At 43.8% G+C, this 12,696-nt stretch overlaps 2 protein-coding genes across 5 annotated transcripts in view; one reads left to right on the forward strand and one right to left on the reverse strand.

Annotated features, from left to right (window-relative positions):
• DNAI1 (dynein axonemal intermediate chain 1) overlaps positions 1-11,647 on the reverse strand; it is a 138,863-nt gene extending 127,216 nt beyond the window's left edge. For both annotated transcript variants that reach the window (XM_048292675.1, XM_048292674.1), the window contains exons 1-2: positions 11,557-11,647; positions 98-160 (exon numbers count right to left, since the gene is read on the reverse strand). In XM_048292675.1, coding sequence (XP_048148632.1) covers positions 98-160; positions 11,557-11,589 — 96 coding nt within the window. In that variant the 5' untranslated portion in view covers positions 11,590-11,647. The remainder of the gene's footprint in view (positions 1-97; positions 161-11,556) is intronic.
• A 514-nt stretch (positions 11,648-12,161) lies between these two features.
• The window catches only part of FAM219A (family with sequence similarity 219 member A), a 96,506-nt gene continuing 95,971 nt past the window's right edge, over positions 12,162-12,696 (forward strand). For 2 of the 3 annotated variants that reach the window (XM_048291050.1, XM_048291051.1), the window contains exon 1: positions 12,162-12,408. In XM_048291050.1, coding sequence (XP_048147007.1) covers positions 12,349-12,408 — 60 coding nt within the window. In that variant the 5' untranslated portion in view covers positions 12,162-12,348. The remainder of the gene's footprint in view (positions 12,409-12,696) is intronic. The other variant, XM_048291052.1, reaches the window with a different exon arrangement.

Raw genomic sequence — 12,696 nt, forward strand, 5'->3', positions numbered from 1 at the left:
AATTTTATTAAAAAACCCTCATTGTTCAGACTAAATCCTTTTTGCATCTCATAGCTAAAAAAAGTAAAAAGCATTTTTTAAGACTTGAGAATCTTACCCGTCTTTTACGTCCAGCTTTACCAGCTTTTCCTGCCTTTCCTCCTGAAGGTCCACCTTGACCCTGAAGTGAGAACACATCCAATGTAAACATTCAAAGCATTTTTTTTTCCTAATTTAGCCAAAGCAGAATAAAAGTTTGATGTTTGCGCCAATGGTATGTTTTGAAAGCTGAGTATGCCAGCATTCTGTCCATAAATTATCTGAAGGAAAGACAGTCACTTTCACAACACAAGACAGCAGTTTATCAGCATGAAGAAATGCCAGGCTCTGTCCTAGTTACTGCCTGTCTGTGATACACACCCAAATGTCATACACACATTTTAGTGCCTTGGTCAAACACACTAAGAGGCTGCTCCTGTCCCAAGTGATTGCATGGCACAGGGAGCCCAAAGACAGTAGATCCGCACCCGCAAAGACATCAGCACTAAAAAAACATGGAAAACACTGATGATCAGCTGGGAAATTAACCACTGTCAACCGCCCTGCACACATGAAAGCACAGAAAATTTGTTATGACAGGCTTTAAGGAAAACAATTAAATAGTTGTTTATAGGGTGCCTTATAATGGGAGACTATCCTACCCAGAGTTAAGGAATAACAGAAGGGCACCAGTGACAAAGCTTTGTGAAAATTTAACAGAAAGTGGGAAAGGAAATGAAGAGGATCTTTTTGAGGAGACGCTGAGGGATAGACAGGACCATGAACCCTGAAGGAAGAGAGAGCTGATAAATCAAGCAAAGGAAACAACATTAGAAACCTTGGCAAGAACAGTTTCAGGATGGATCACAAATAACGTTTGATGGTATGGATGAAAAAAGCAGAGTTACTTGGAAAAAAGTGTTGCACTTTGAGAGAGAAAAGAAGGGGTCCTAGACAAGAGGCAAGGAAAAAGAAGGGGTGGGAGAGCAAGCTCCCATGGGCTGATAGATTTTCTTCAGAAGAACATTAGAGACTGCCTTTCAGCTCAGATCAAAGGTCCACCTAGCCAAGTATCTCTCACCAATACTATTTAAAAGAAGGTATCTATTTTATTCTCTCCAGGATGCCCTCTCAGCTTGCCACAGGGACTTGAACCAGGAATGCTATCCTTTTTATTTCATATCACTGAACCTTTTTCTCCACAAATTTATTCAGTCATTTTGGAATCCATGCACATTTTTAACACACACAACTTCCACAGCAAGGACTCCTGTGGTACAACTACATGGTAATGCACAGAATCCATGCTTGCTTTTTAAGTCAGCCAATTGTTTCTCTCATCTGGTTTTCCTAGTTCTTCTAGAAAGGCAGCTTTATCACAATATCTATTCTTCCTCTTCTCTTCCATATGTCTTATGAACACTTTCAGGAGCACAAGCCTCTACAGAGATTCCTACACTCCCCTCATGATTCCCCTTAATTATGAAAATTTAATATTCATTTCCACCACCTACTTCCTATGTATTAAACAATTAAGCAGCCATAAAGACTTTGACCCAGAAACCCAAGCATTGTTTGTCAAGCCTCACTACTTGTTAAGACTTGACAATAAGAATTCAGAAAAGAAATATTTTCAGAGGAGAACAAAGTGCAGCAAAGATGTGAGACGGTGTCTCTGTGTTATTTCTCTTTGTAAAAGCTAAGACATATAAAACTGCTGTTACTAACAAGGCATTTGGGATTATCTTTATTGCAGAAGATACATATTAAAAGCGATGAAAAATGAGCAGAACAATACATTTCTATGCTTAGAAAATGTGCCTCACTTTGAAATACAAATTTTTATGATGCAGGTAGAGAAAATAAAAGTTAAAAGATTTTCGTTATAGTCCCACTATAGTGGACTGATTGCAGAGCAGAGGGGCCAAGAGCTCCTGTGTCACAACCACTACTGAGAACACTGGATCACCCAGCTGGCCTGTCTCCCCTATGTGATTGCTTGGCAATGGGCAACAGAGGATTCTCTCTGACAAGGATCCTGCTATGTGTGAATTAGATGTGACCAAAACAGATTTTCAGAGCAGAATTTTATTCAGATATAAAGTGAAACCAAATTCTTAATTTTAAACATGAAACAAAGTCTACTTACTATTACCCTTTATAAGTGGGTCTACAAAAGCATTTATCCATTAGCAAAGGCATTGACAAGGCAATCTGGGGATAATTGGCTTTAGCAGTTGCACAGATTTGAATTAACATAATCCAAAGAGCCACCTGTGAATAAATATCTGCAACAGTGTTAAAATCCAAAAGTGAGACTAAAGAAAAGCTAGAGCTATGAGTGCACTGGAAGGAAGCAGCACAAACCCTGACCATAAAGGGTATGTAGGGTAGAGCATGAACAATTTTTCTAATCAACCAGGGACCTGTGGCTAGCTGGCTCTATTTCCTTTGTCTTTGTACAGTACTATGCTGGTTTTATGATAGTAATTTAATGATACAGTACAGGCCTGGTTTGATAGAGAGACCCTGAGGAGACCCAGGACATGGCATGGAGGAGTACAGGCAGGGGATGATAAGACATGGGGCACATTCTTGACATCGGAGACTCCACAGCTGAAAGCATCTCACCACTGGCCAGTTAGAGAACTGCAAATTTGCAGACAAGGAAACTGAACAAAACCTGGTTTACGGGCAGCAAAGAAAACAAAGAAAAAATATCTATCACACTGAAAAAGCATCATATGCAGTAACACTGAGTGTAGTGTGGAACACCAGACCAATGGAGAAAGGGAAACCTGTGAAAATAGATTAGCTAACACATAAAAGAAACTCCACGTGAAGAAGAAACCATCAAAATGGACATCTTATCGTCCCCAATGAAGGTGTCCAGGTGACAGCTTGTCATAACATCCCCACCAACACCACCACCAACAGTAAAATTAAACTATCAACTTTAGGAACCAGAAGAACAGAAGAAGTGTGAGCACAGTACAAGAAAAGAGGTAGAAACTGGGAAGTTTGCATGCAACAACTCTAACCGCTTTATCACTATTAATGAATTTTTTTTTTGCACTGAAATATTTCTTATTTTCTATAATGAAGACATCCGGACTGATGATAATGTTTAGACTAAAATTTCAGTTACACTGACATGAAATTTTTAGTTTTATAAGTTGTGCCTTCTCTTTGCCCATATACAAGATTTTGAGTGCAACAAAGTTGACAGACTATTGCAAAATACAGAACCAGGCTCTGAAAGTCTTAACTTTGACCCTATGCATGTTTTTAACCTTTATCAAAGGATAGCTGTTGTGTATGACTGAGAGAGGGTGTTCAAGGAAGAGGTTTAATTGCATCTGTCAGTGAGATTTACCAGCCTTCTCCACGTCTCATGCCTGCTTTCCTACCAGCCTCTACTTGCTGACTGTGACAGCTTGCTTTGGAGCTCCCTGGAACTAAGCAAAGTAGTTCCCTACAGCAGGGAGCAAGCACATGACTGATAGGAAAGTTAAAAAATTATACTTACTATTTCTGGTATTTTGAACTAAAGAAGCTCCAACCACTCCCTCCAACCTGAACAGTTATGCTTTAGAACCACTTCGTTACCACACAGATGCTTGGCCAAATGCTGCACAGTATGGACACAGCCCACTCCAAAGTCGTGCTAAGCCTCAAGTGGGAGGATGGGACCCAGCACACAGAGATCAGTGTGGGCCTGGGGCTTTCTCTGTGTGTGCTCCACAAAGATACGACAGCCATACCTGAAGCAGTCTAGGAAGGAGCTGGTCCTTAGCTTATTCTGGGGTCGTTCAGTAAAACTCTTGTCTCCTGCCCAGATGAAACATCCCTCACAACACAGAGACCTACTTCAACAACAACCAAAGTTGAATGTCTTATTTGTTGGATATTCTGGACTCTTGCAAGTGAAGGTAGAGACTGTAACTCCACTTGACTCAGTACTCTAAAGAAGTCAGCATAAAAAGCAGAAGACATACTTTGCTCTGCAAGCATCATTCCTGCTACTGCTGTCTATGCTGCAGAAAGTTCATCCTGAAATATCTCAAACTTTTGGAACCCAGCTGAAAGGTGGCACAAACATGAAAAAAATAAAATGAGGGAAGATAAGATCCTAGTATTTTGACAATATTAGCAGTAGGTGAAGGTCATCAAAACTAGTAGATCTGTTTAAAACTATTACAAGAAGCAAGTTGGGGAGCAAACGTTAAGTCAAGAATATGAAATCTTTGACTCCTAATTCAGATAATAGCACAGACAGTACTGCTGTGCCACTTGATGAAAAGGGCAGTCCTGACATCCCTTTTTATTGGTGTATCTGCGCTTTGCTCTTTTCCTGGGTTTTTTTGCAAGCTCCTGCTCCCTGTAAATCTTTCCAAAGCCAGCACATTGTCCTTTTTCATACATTACTTTAAAACTTCTCTCTGCCACATTAGCTGCAAATAGTCCTCAATACCACCTAGGTAGTTTGTGTCCTGCCACCATGGCTCAGAATGATTGTTACTGTTTCCTGATCCTTCTTTTTACTGTAACAATGCACTACCCATAAACTATAAAAAAAAATGTAATCCTTTTGCTCTGACAGCTACTTAAAATACATCACACAGTGTTTGTACAATAGGGAAGAGGTCACGAACACATCTGCAATACAAATAAAAAATAAACTATAATTGTGAATCAACATAATGATTGTATATTCACTTATAAGATGTTAACAATAACTTGCCTTCATATGCATGTTTAAAATTCAAGAACATTTTTGTGTCGTGCATTAGCTAAAGGGGAAAAAAAAGTTAACAGACTATTATTAACATCTCAAAGAGAAGCATTCAGAACTTAGAAAATGTGAGAATTAAGGTTGCCGGGGAAACATTCAATTCATCCCATTGGACACAGGCATTATGATACACAGCTTAATTCCATAATCACATACTTTGTTTTTGTAGGTTTCCTGCCTCCCTTCAGTCCTCCCAGGTTTATAGTTTATTGGTTTATATTGTTCAGCATCTAGAGTGGTAGGGGCTTTTTGTAATCCATAGCGTAAGTCAGACATCCAACAAAGGACTATTCAATCCAAATAGTTACATTTCAGAAAATTCTAGATAAACTAAAGACGGTTTTGCTACCAAAAAAAAAAAAAAAAAAAAAACAAAAAAACCAGTCCTCATAGATCTTCCTAATAAATGTGCTGCTATCCCTGGCTTTAATAAAAGTATTAATTAACAGGAAGAGGAATTTGTATTAGGAAAAACAAGACATATTTGCTAGGGAACTAAGGAACAGGCAGGAGGCATTAAGGACTTTCTCACCTCCAGGTCACCATCATAACTCTGACAACTCCGGGAGGTGCTCAGGCACGCCAGAGAAAAATGCCAGAGTCAGAATTCATAGAGGCTAATCATGTTTTAAGGCTACAGAAGACCCAAGTGACTTTCTTTCTGGATCCTTCTTCCAGGGTGTGTATGATACACACACCTAGGAATTCTTCCCTGGGCCAGACATCTGCTATGCTACAAGACAACTTAACTATTGACTACAGCAAAGATACCGTAATCCAACAGGATGATAAAAATGAAAAGTGATGAAACACATGAAACAGATGGAACAGATGAAAAGTGATGTTTTAAATGCCATTTAATATTCCTTTCCCTCCTCACAGCGCCCTTTATTGCAAACAAGCCACCGAGAGGTACAAATAGCTGCAAAATCAAGTCCTTCAGCAGGGAGTTGTCCTGCTGATGAGCTATCCAACAAGCATTTCTAACTGTATTTTGGGTAGGATGTCTGGGTAATATATACTTAATTTTTTTGTAGTCATAAAATAGGAAAACAAAAATAAGAAGAAACTATTGGCTACTTTCTAAAGACCATTGCAGTAAATGAAAAAAAGTTTTAAAAGAAAGCACTACCAGACTGGCATTTCATAAGAGCGATCATATTTCTGCATCCAAAAAGAAAAAGAAGGGGAGGGCAACCATCAAAGATGTGCAATGTTTAGTAGTTTTGCCCTCAACACCCTAGTAACATGTTACCAGATTACCCTGCAATGAAGAAAATAAAAAAATCACACTCAAGCATGCATTCAGTCTTGTTCTTCTAGCTCACTCTATCTGCATGTTTTTTCACATTGCTCTCCCTTTTGTTGGTGACATGACAGTCACTAACTGCTGATCTGAGACTCATTAAATGAATTTATACAAACCAGACAGGACTATCAGTACCTATTGCTATTTGGTATTCTTCACTGAATAGCAAAAGCTCTGAAGTTTTTTCCAAGTCTGTTTCCTTTTGAGCTGTTTTTTTATAGAGCCCTACTTTTTAACCATTTCATCATCTGCTGCACAAAACCTCTGACTTGTCAGTGGCAATTCTGGTGGTAAATAAATCATTCTGGTGACCTAGGAAGCAGAGATTTACTCTCAAGAGCCAGTGTTCATTTAAGAACCAAGCTGAATCCTGAATTAGTGACCGCAGAAAGCCTTCAGGAAAAATGTGTCAATTCCTCAGGTTCAGATCCAGGGCCTGCCCTGACTATCCAAGTAGGAGATGCAATGATTGTTACCACTTGTGCTGTGCTGCCATCCAGGATAAGGGTTGTCACTACGGCCTTTGCTGGCTGGTACATCTTTCGCCCATTACTGCCAGATTAAACTGTCCTTTTCAGACTAGGTCTTGCAATGGGTCACTGTATGGTGAGGAGCCAGACACCACTATTCAGTGACTACTTAAGGAATGAGAAATTTCTCCCTATGCTTAAATCATAAATTTGGACAAATAATCCTGGATTTGCAGATCCAGCCTAAAATACCAGAGAACTCAGTGGCAGGGAGGATGCAAGTTGGTCACTCTGCCAAGCTGAAGTGTCAGTTAATATTAAGCAAATTTTCCAAGGGCTGAAAATTGATTACATATTAATGAAACACTCATCAGGGCAAATGACAAACCCAAACTATAGTTTTTTATTATCATTAAAGAGACACTCCTGCAGCCTTTCTGCTCCCATGCTAGCTGTCACCATAATACAATCCGGCTACAAGGCTGAGGAATAAGAATGCCCCTGCTAAGTTTCGTTCATCTTCCTGAGCAGAGACAGCCATTCCCACTTCCTCTGCAGCACAGTACAGAGATTAACCAGAATTGTGGGAAACATGTAATGTACTTGTAATGTAGCAATGTGCCTGTTGGATTCTAAAAGAAAGAGGTAGAGACAGTATGAGAGCTAAGCCTGGCATTCCTGTAAAACCATTTAATAAGTTTCCTGCTAGCTTTTTATTCCTGTTTTGAATATTAGTAAACTCCATAGTAAACCGCCAGCTGGGACAAGGCACAAGAAATCACAACATGGAAAAAAGCCACTTCTAGCCTGCCCTGCAGCAGGTATTTATTTGCACACACTAGGGATGCCAATTTAAGCACTATTTGCCAATACATTCTATAATGTTTTCTGAGCTACACTAAATGGAATGTTTACTTTATATTCTGTGGATGCTTTAATGCATGTTAAAGAACAAGTAAGCACCTTAAAAGCCTTTTCAAGGGAAGAAAAAAAAAAAAAAGAAAATACAAAAAAAGTAAACTGTGTCTGATTGTTTTCTGTATTTGGGGAAGGGGTCTATTTGTTTCTTTTATGACTTGCTGCACAGCAAAGAAGCTGTTTCCATGTCAGTAGGTTTAAGACCACAAGGGTAACAAGAAATGTCTCACTGTCCTAATTCAGACTCCTTCTTAACACTGCTTAAGTGATCTGTTCCTGACAGTGGGGTTAGCCCTAACTGATAAGATTGAACAGTCCGGTTTTGTATTTTAAATGCCAAATGTGTGCAATGTCTGCTAAAGAGCCATAACAAGATCTTGCTTCTCTTTGAGGTGGGTACAGCCAGAGAGGTACACATTAGCACAGTGTGCTCTACACTGGTCACTCAGGGCTTTTCCTTGAGCTACATAGCAAAGGCACTGAACTCTGGAACAAACACTTCCAATCTGATAAACATGTTCAAAATAACAATCTCAAAATCACTGGCCACTTTCTCTCATTACCCAGGAGCATACATGGGACTGACACAAGACCAACAGGATGCTGATCCCTGCCCTGCCACGTTCTGCGTGTCCACATGCACATGCCACACATCTCAGTGTTTTTAACAAATACCCCACTTCTGAGTGTCTTGTTTGCCATGCTCAAGACCTCATTTTTCAGGGAAGCTGAGAATTTGATGCACCCGTTCCCTTCAGCCTGATGCAGGAAAGTTGGCTTATGCCTTTCTATAATTTCACATCCCTACAAGAAGGTGCTGAGCTCAATTGTGCATAACATATTTCAGATCTGAAAGGACTGGTACTATTGAAGTACAGAACATAAATAGGTGTTATTTCCAAGGCTGCATTGGGAGCACAAAGATCACAAATACAACACTATTTTAAGATTTTGAACATTGAAACATTGAAATTTCTTATTAATGTATGCAAATACACAAAAGCCCAAAGACATTTATAAATAAGGCTATAGTCAATCAATTCATCTGGAGGGCCACAGACTTTAGTTGTTATGGTCAACCCAACTCTGACATATTTTCACCCATCAGGTGGCTGAAGACTGAGCTGGAGGCAGAAGTCACCAGGATAAAGAAAGAAAAAAGAGTGAAATAAAGCAAGAAACTGACTTTAGAGGAGAAGGCAGATACGAGACAAGCACAGAATAAGAGCAGACAACCCCCGCATAAGGGAGAAGAAGAAAAAAATAAGAATTTATCACAATGCACTTGAAGAACATGGAGTTGTGAAAGGAGAGGAGGAACTGGAAGTGAGACACAGTAAAAGGGGATAGGTGCACAGTTAACTATCTCAGCTTTGAGAACAGTCTCAGGAAGAAAATTTTCAAAGTGAAAGCAGTCAGCAGTAAAAAACCTAAGAGGCAGAGCAGAATAAAGCAATGTATAAGAAACAGAGGAATAAAAAGCAGAGAGACAGGTGAATAGAGCATAATACTATATAAGAATTCTTGTCAGGAACTAGAATCTAAACCTTGATTCATCAATTAGTTTTACAGTGGCCACTATGGCCCAGTAGTTATCAAACATAAGGCCCTGGCTGGGCAGTGAGTAGTGCAAAGGTATTCACCCCCCCAGACACCCACAGCCACTGAGATGCCATCTGTATTCTGAGTCAGGGAAAATGAGGCAAAGCCTCTGGACTCAGAGCCAGCCAGTCAGCCACACAATTCCCCCACTGCAAGAATATTCTAGCAGAAAAAGGGATGTGAAACAGCAATCAGATTTAACAAGCTCAAGGCAAATATAGGAAACGTAATACAGGACAAGTTAAAATTATTGCCTTTTAAGTTATTGTGATGAAAGCTATGTGAAAAGCCAAATATCCTCAGAGTCTAAACAGTTTATGGTGTTTAAAGAGCTTTAAAATAAAAGGAATGCCTTTATAACACATTAATTTTTTCAAATAATATGTCAAGCAAAGCCTCTCCATTTTGGAGTATTTGAAATAATGGCTGCTGAAAATGATTGAAAATATTTATGTGGAAATTCTGAAAATAAAAGAAACTGAAATTCAGAGCAAGCACTTCATCCCTTAGTTTGCATCATTTAGTTTGCATCATTGTTAATGAGTTTTTGTACCATTTTAGCATAAACATCTTCATTGTCAAGGACTGGATGTGGGTTTTGGTTCTGAGTTTGTGCCCTTTGAAAACTTTATAAAGCCCTTTGCATCTTGCTACTTATTAGTACTTAGTAGAGGATTAGAAATGTCAAAGTGATCCTCTCACTCTTGCTCACATGCCTGGTAACCCTCTTGCCACAAACCCTAACATCAAGTACATTGGGATTGATCTAAACATGTTAACGAAAGCGTTTTATCAGCTAGGCCACCATCTGCTTTTAAATCAAACACTTTGATAGTTCAGTAGTAGACAGGAATTAATCTAAGTTTTTCATCCTAAAAGTGGATGCATGCAGACATGTCCACACAGAGCCCAAAGGAATACAGTGAGGTTTCACAGACACAGATGCTACAGCACAGTAGGGTTAGGGCCAGGAAGGGTAGCAAATTACTCCTCTTCATTGCTTGAGTTGAGCAAAGACCAAATAGCAAAGCAAAAGGAAAGAGACAAAACGTACAGCTGGGTATAACTAAAATATTTTTTTAAAGCTTTGTAAGAAAAATGATTTAATCCTGTCTGCACAGTGTCCAGGGAGATCCTGGAGACACTTTGAGTGCATTAGAACCTGCCTTGGAAGAGGTGTTGTACACTGGAAGCGTGATGAAATGGCCTGGCAATGGTATCTGAGAATTTTGTGGTCTCAAAGGATTGAACAGAATGGTGACAGAGTGAAGGGTGCTGCAACTTTGGGACATGCTGTTTTGAACAGTTGTGAAATGCCACAGAACTCTCAGGGTGTCACAGGCAAGTGAAGGGACAGACTGACACATGTACGATGCAGCCAGGCAGTCAGCAGGGTCAAGAGGGGCTGTGCTGACTCCACTGCCACACCCAGCCCTGTGGGTTACAGCTCTGTGGGGCAACCTGAGTTCTCAGCTGAACCCCTCAGCTCTGCTTCGTAGGACCTGGGTGTGTTGGTGGGTGACAAGGTGACTATTCAGCACACAGTGTGCCGGGAGGGCCAGTGGTATCCTGGGGTGCACAGGGAATGGTATGGCCAGCAGCTCAAGGGAGGTGATCCCCTGCCTCCACTTGACCCTAGCTGAGGGCACATCCAGAGTGCTGTGTCCCGTTCTGGGCTCCTCAGCACGAGAAAAACAAGGAGCTACTGGAGGTCCAACGGAGGCCACAAAGATGATTTGGGGTCTGGAGCATCTCTTTTGTGAGGAGACACTGCATGTCCTCATGCACTGCTGGGCCTGTTTGGTCTGGAGAACAGAAGGCTGAGAGGGGATCTCATTAATGTACATAAATATCTCAAAGGTGGGTGCCAAGGGGATGGTGCTGGACCCTTTTCCATAGTGCCCAGTGACAGGACAAGGAGCAGTGTCCATAAACTAAAACACAAGAAGCTGCACCTCAACATGAGGAAGAACTTCTTTATGTTGAGGGTGGCAGAGCGCTGGAACAGCTGCCCAGGGAGGTCCTGGAGTCTCCCTCTCTGGAGACATCCAAACACCACCTGGACATGTTCCTGTGTCACTGCTCCAGGTGACCCTGCCTTGGCAGGGGGGTTGGACTGGGTGATCTCCAGGGGTCCCTTTCAGCTCTGATAATTCTGTGCTTCTGTGAACCCGGAGGGAAAGGTCTGCGCTGCACACTATGACGTCATGGGTGGCGGTTTGGGGAATGGCAACGTCACTGCTGGTGTCACACCAAGGATAGAGCTCAGAGCAGGAGCCGAAGGCAACAGAGCCACAGCGGGGCTGCACAGCGACGTTCCCTCTTGTGGGCCGCCGCCTCCCGCTGCACGAGGCGCCCCAGTGACGCCATTAGGGTGTGACGTCACGGTGCCTGCAGTAACGTCACCCCGGCGCTGCCACCACGGGAGTGCGGCAAGCCCTTACCTGCCGGCGCTTGTCGGCCGCCTTGGGGGGCATGGCCGTCCCTCAGTGCAGCGGCCACCCCTCGCCGCCCCTCGCCGCAACCCCGCGCCAACCCGGCACGCCGGAAGTTGATGGCGGCAGCCATGGCAACGCGCCGGAAGCGGTGGGCGGACCCGGCCATTCTCCCAACCCCCCCGCTCTACCCTCGAGGGAGGGAATGGTACGTCCCAGCAGCCGCTGGAAACCGAGCGCCGCGGCCCAGAACGAGTGACAGCGGGCCCCGCCCGTTGATGAATATTCAAATGAGGGGCGGGGTCACGGGGAACGGAGTAGCCGAACCGCGAACCGGTGGTACAGGCCGCGCCCGCTTCATGAATATTTGATGAGGGGCGGCCCTCGGGTAACGGAGTGACCAGGCCAAAACCAGTATTATCGGTCACGCCCTCTTGATGAATATTCAAAAGAAGGCGTGGCCGCAGGGAGAACGGCTTTCGAACACCGAACGATACGACAGCTCCCCGCCCCATCATGAATATTCAAAAGGGGCGGGGCAGCGGAACCCAGCATCCGGGCCCTGAACGCGTGACAGTGCCCCCGCCCTTTCATGAATATTCAGATAGGGGCGGGGCTGCGGCCGGACCCGGAAGCGGCGCGGCTGAGTCACGGCGGCGGCGGCGATGAGGGAGCCGCAGCCGCGGGCGGTGTCGTTGTCATTGTCGCTGTCGCTGTCCCCTCTCGGCGCCTGAGGAGCCGCCCGCGCCCGCCCGCCCTGCTCTCCGCGCTCCGCCCGCCGCGCCCGGCGCCGCCGCCACCATGATGGAGGAGATAGACCGGTTCCAGGTGCCCGCCGTGCGCGCCGAGATGCAGCCGCTGGTGAGGGGCGGGCGGGCGGGGCCGCGCTGTGCCCGGGTTGAAATGACCCCGGTGCCGAGGGGGTCGCGGACACGCCCCCGGCTGTCGGTGCTGCGGGCGCGGCGGTGTCGCCGTTATATAACGGGGCGTCCTGGGCGCTGCCGCCGCCGCCATCCCCGGCGGGCCCGGGGCTGCTGCTGTGTCATCCCGGGCCATCCTCTTATCCTGCCGCCCCGTCCTCTTCTCCTCGTCCTCCTCCTCCTCCCCCGTTGTGTCCCCGAGCGCCGTCGGTAGCAGAAGCGGGCGGGG

The sequence above is a fragment of the Corvus hawaiiensis genome, chromosome Z (genome assembly GCF_020740725.1).
Source record: "Corvus hawaiiensis isolate bCorHaw1 chromosome Z, bCorHaw1.pri.cur, whole genome shotgun sequence".
Classification (NCBI taxonomy): Eukaryota; Metazoa; Chordata; class Aves; order Passeriformes; family Corvidae; genus Corvus; species Corvus hawaiiensis.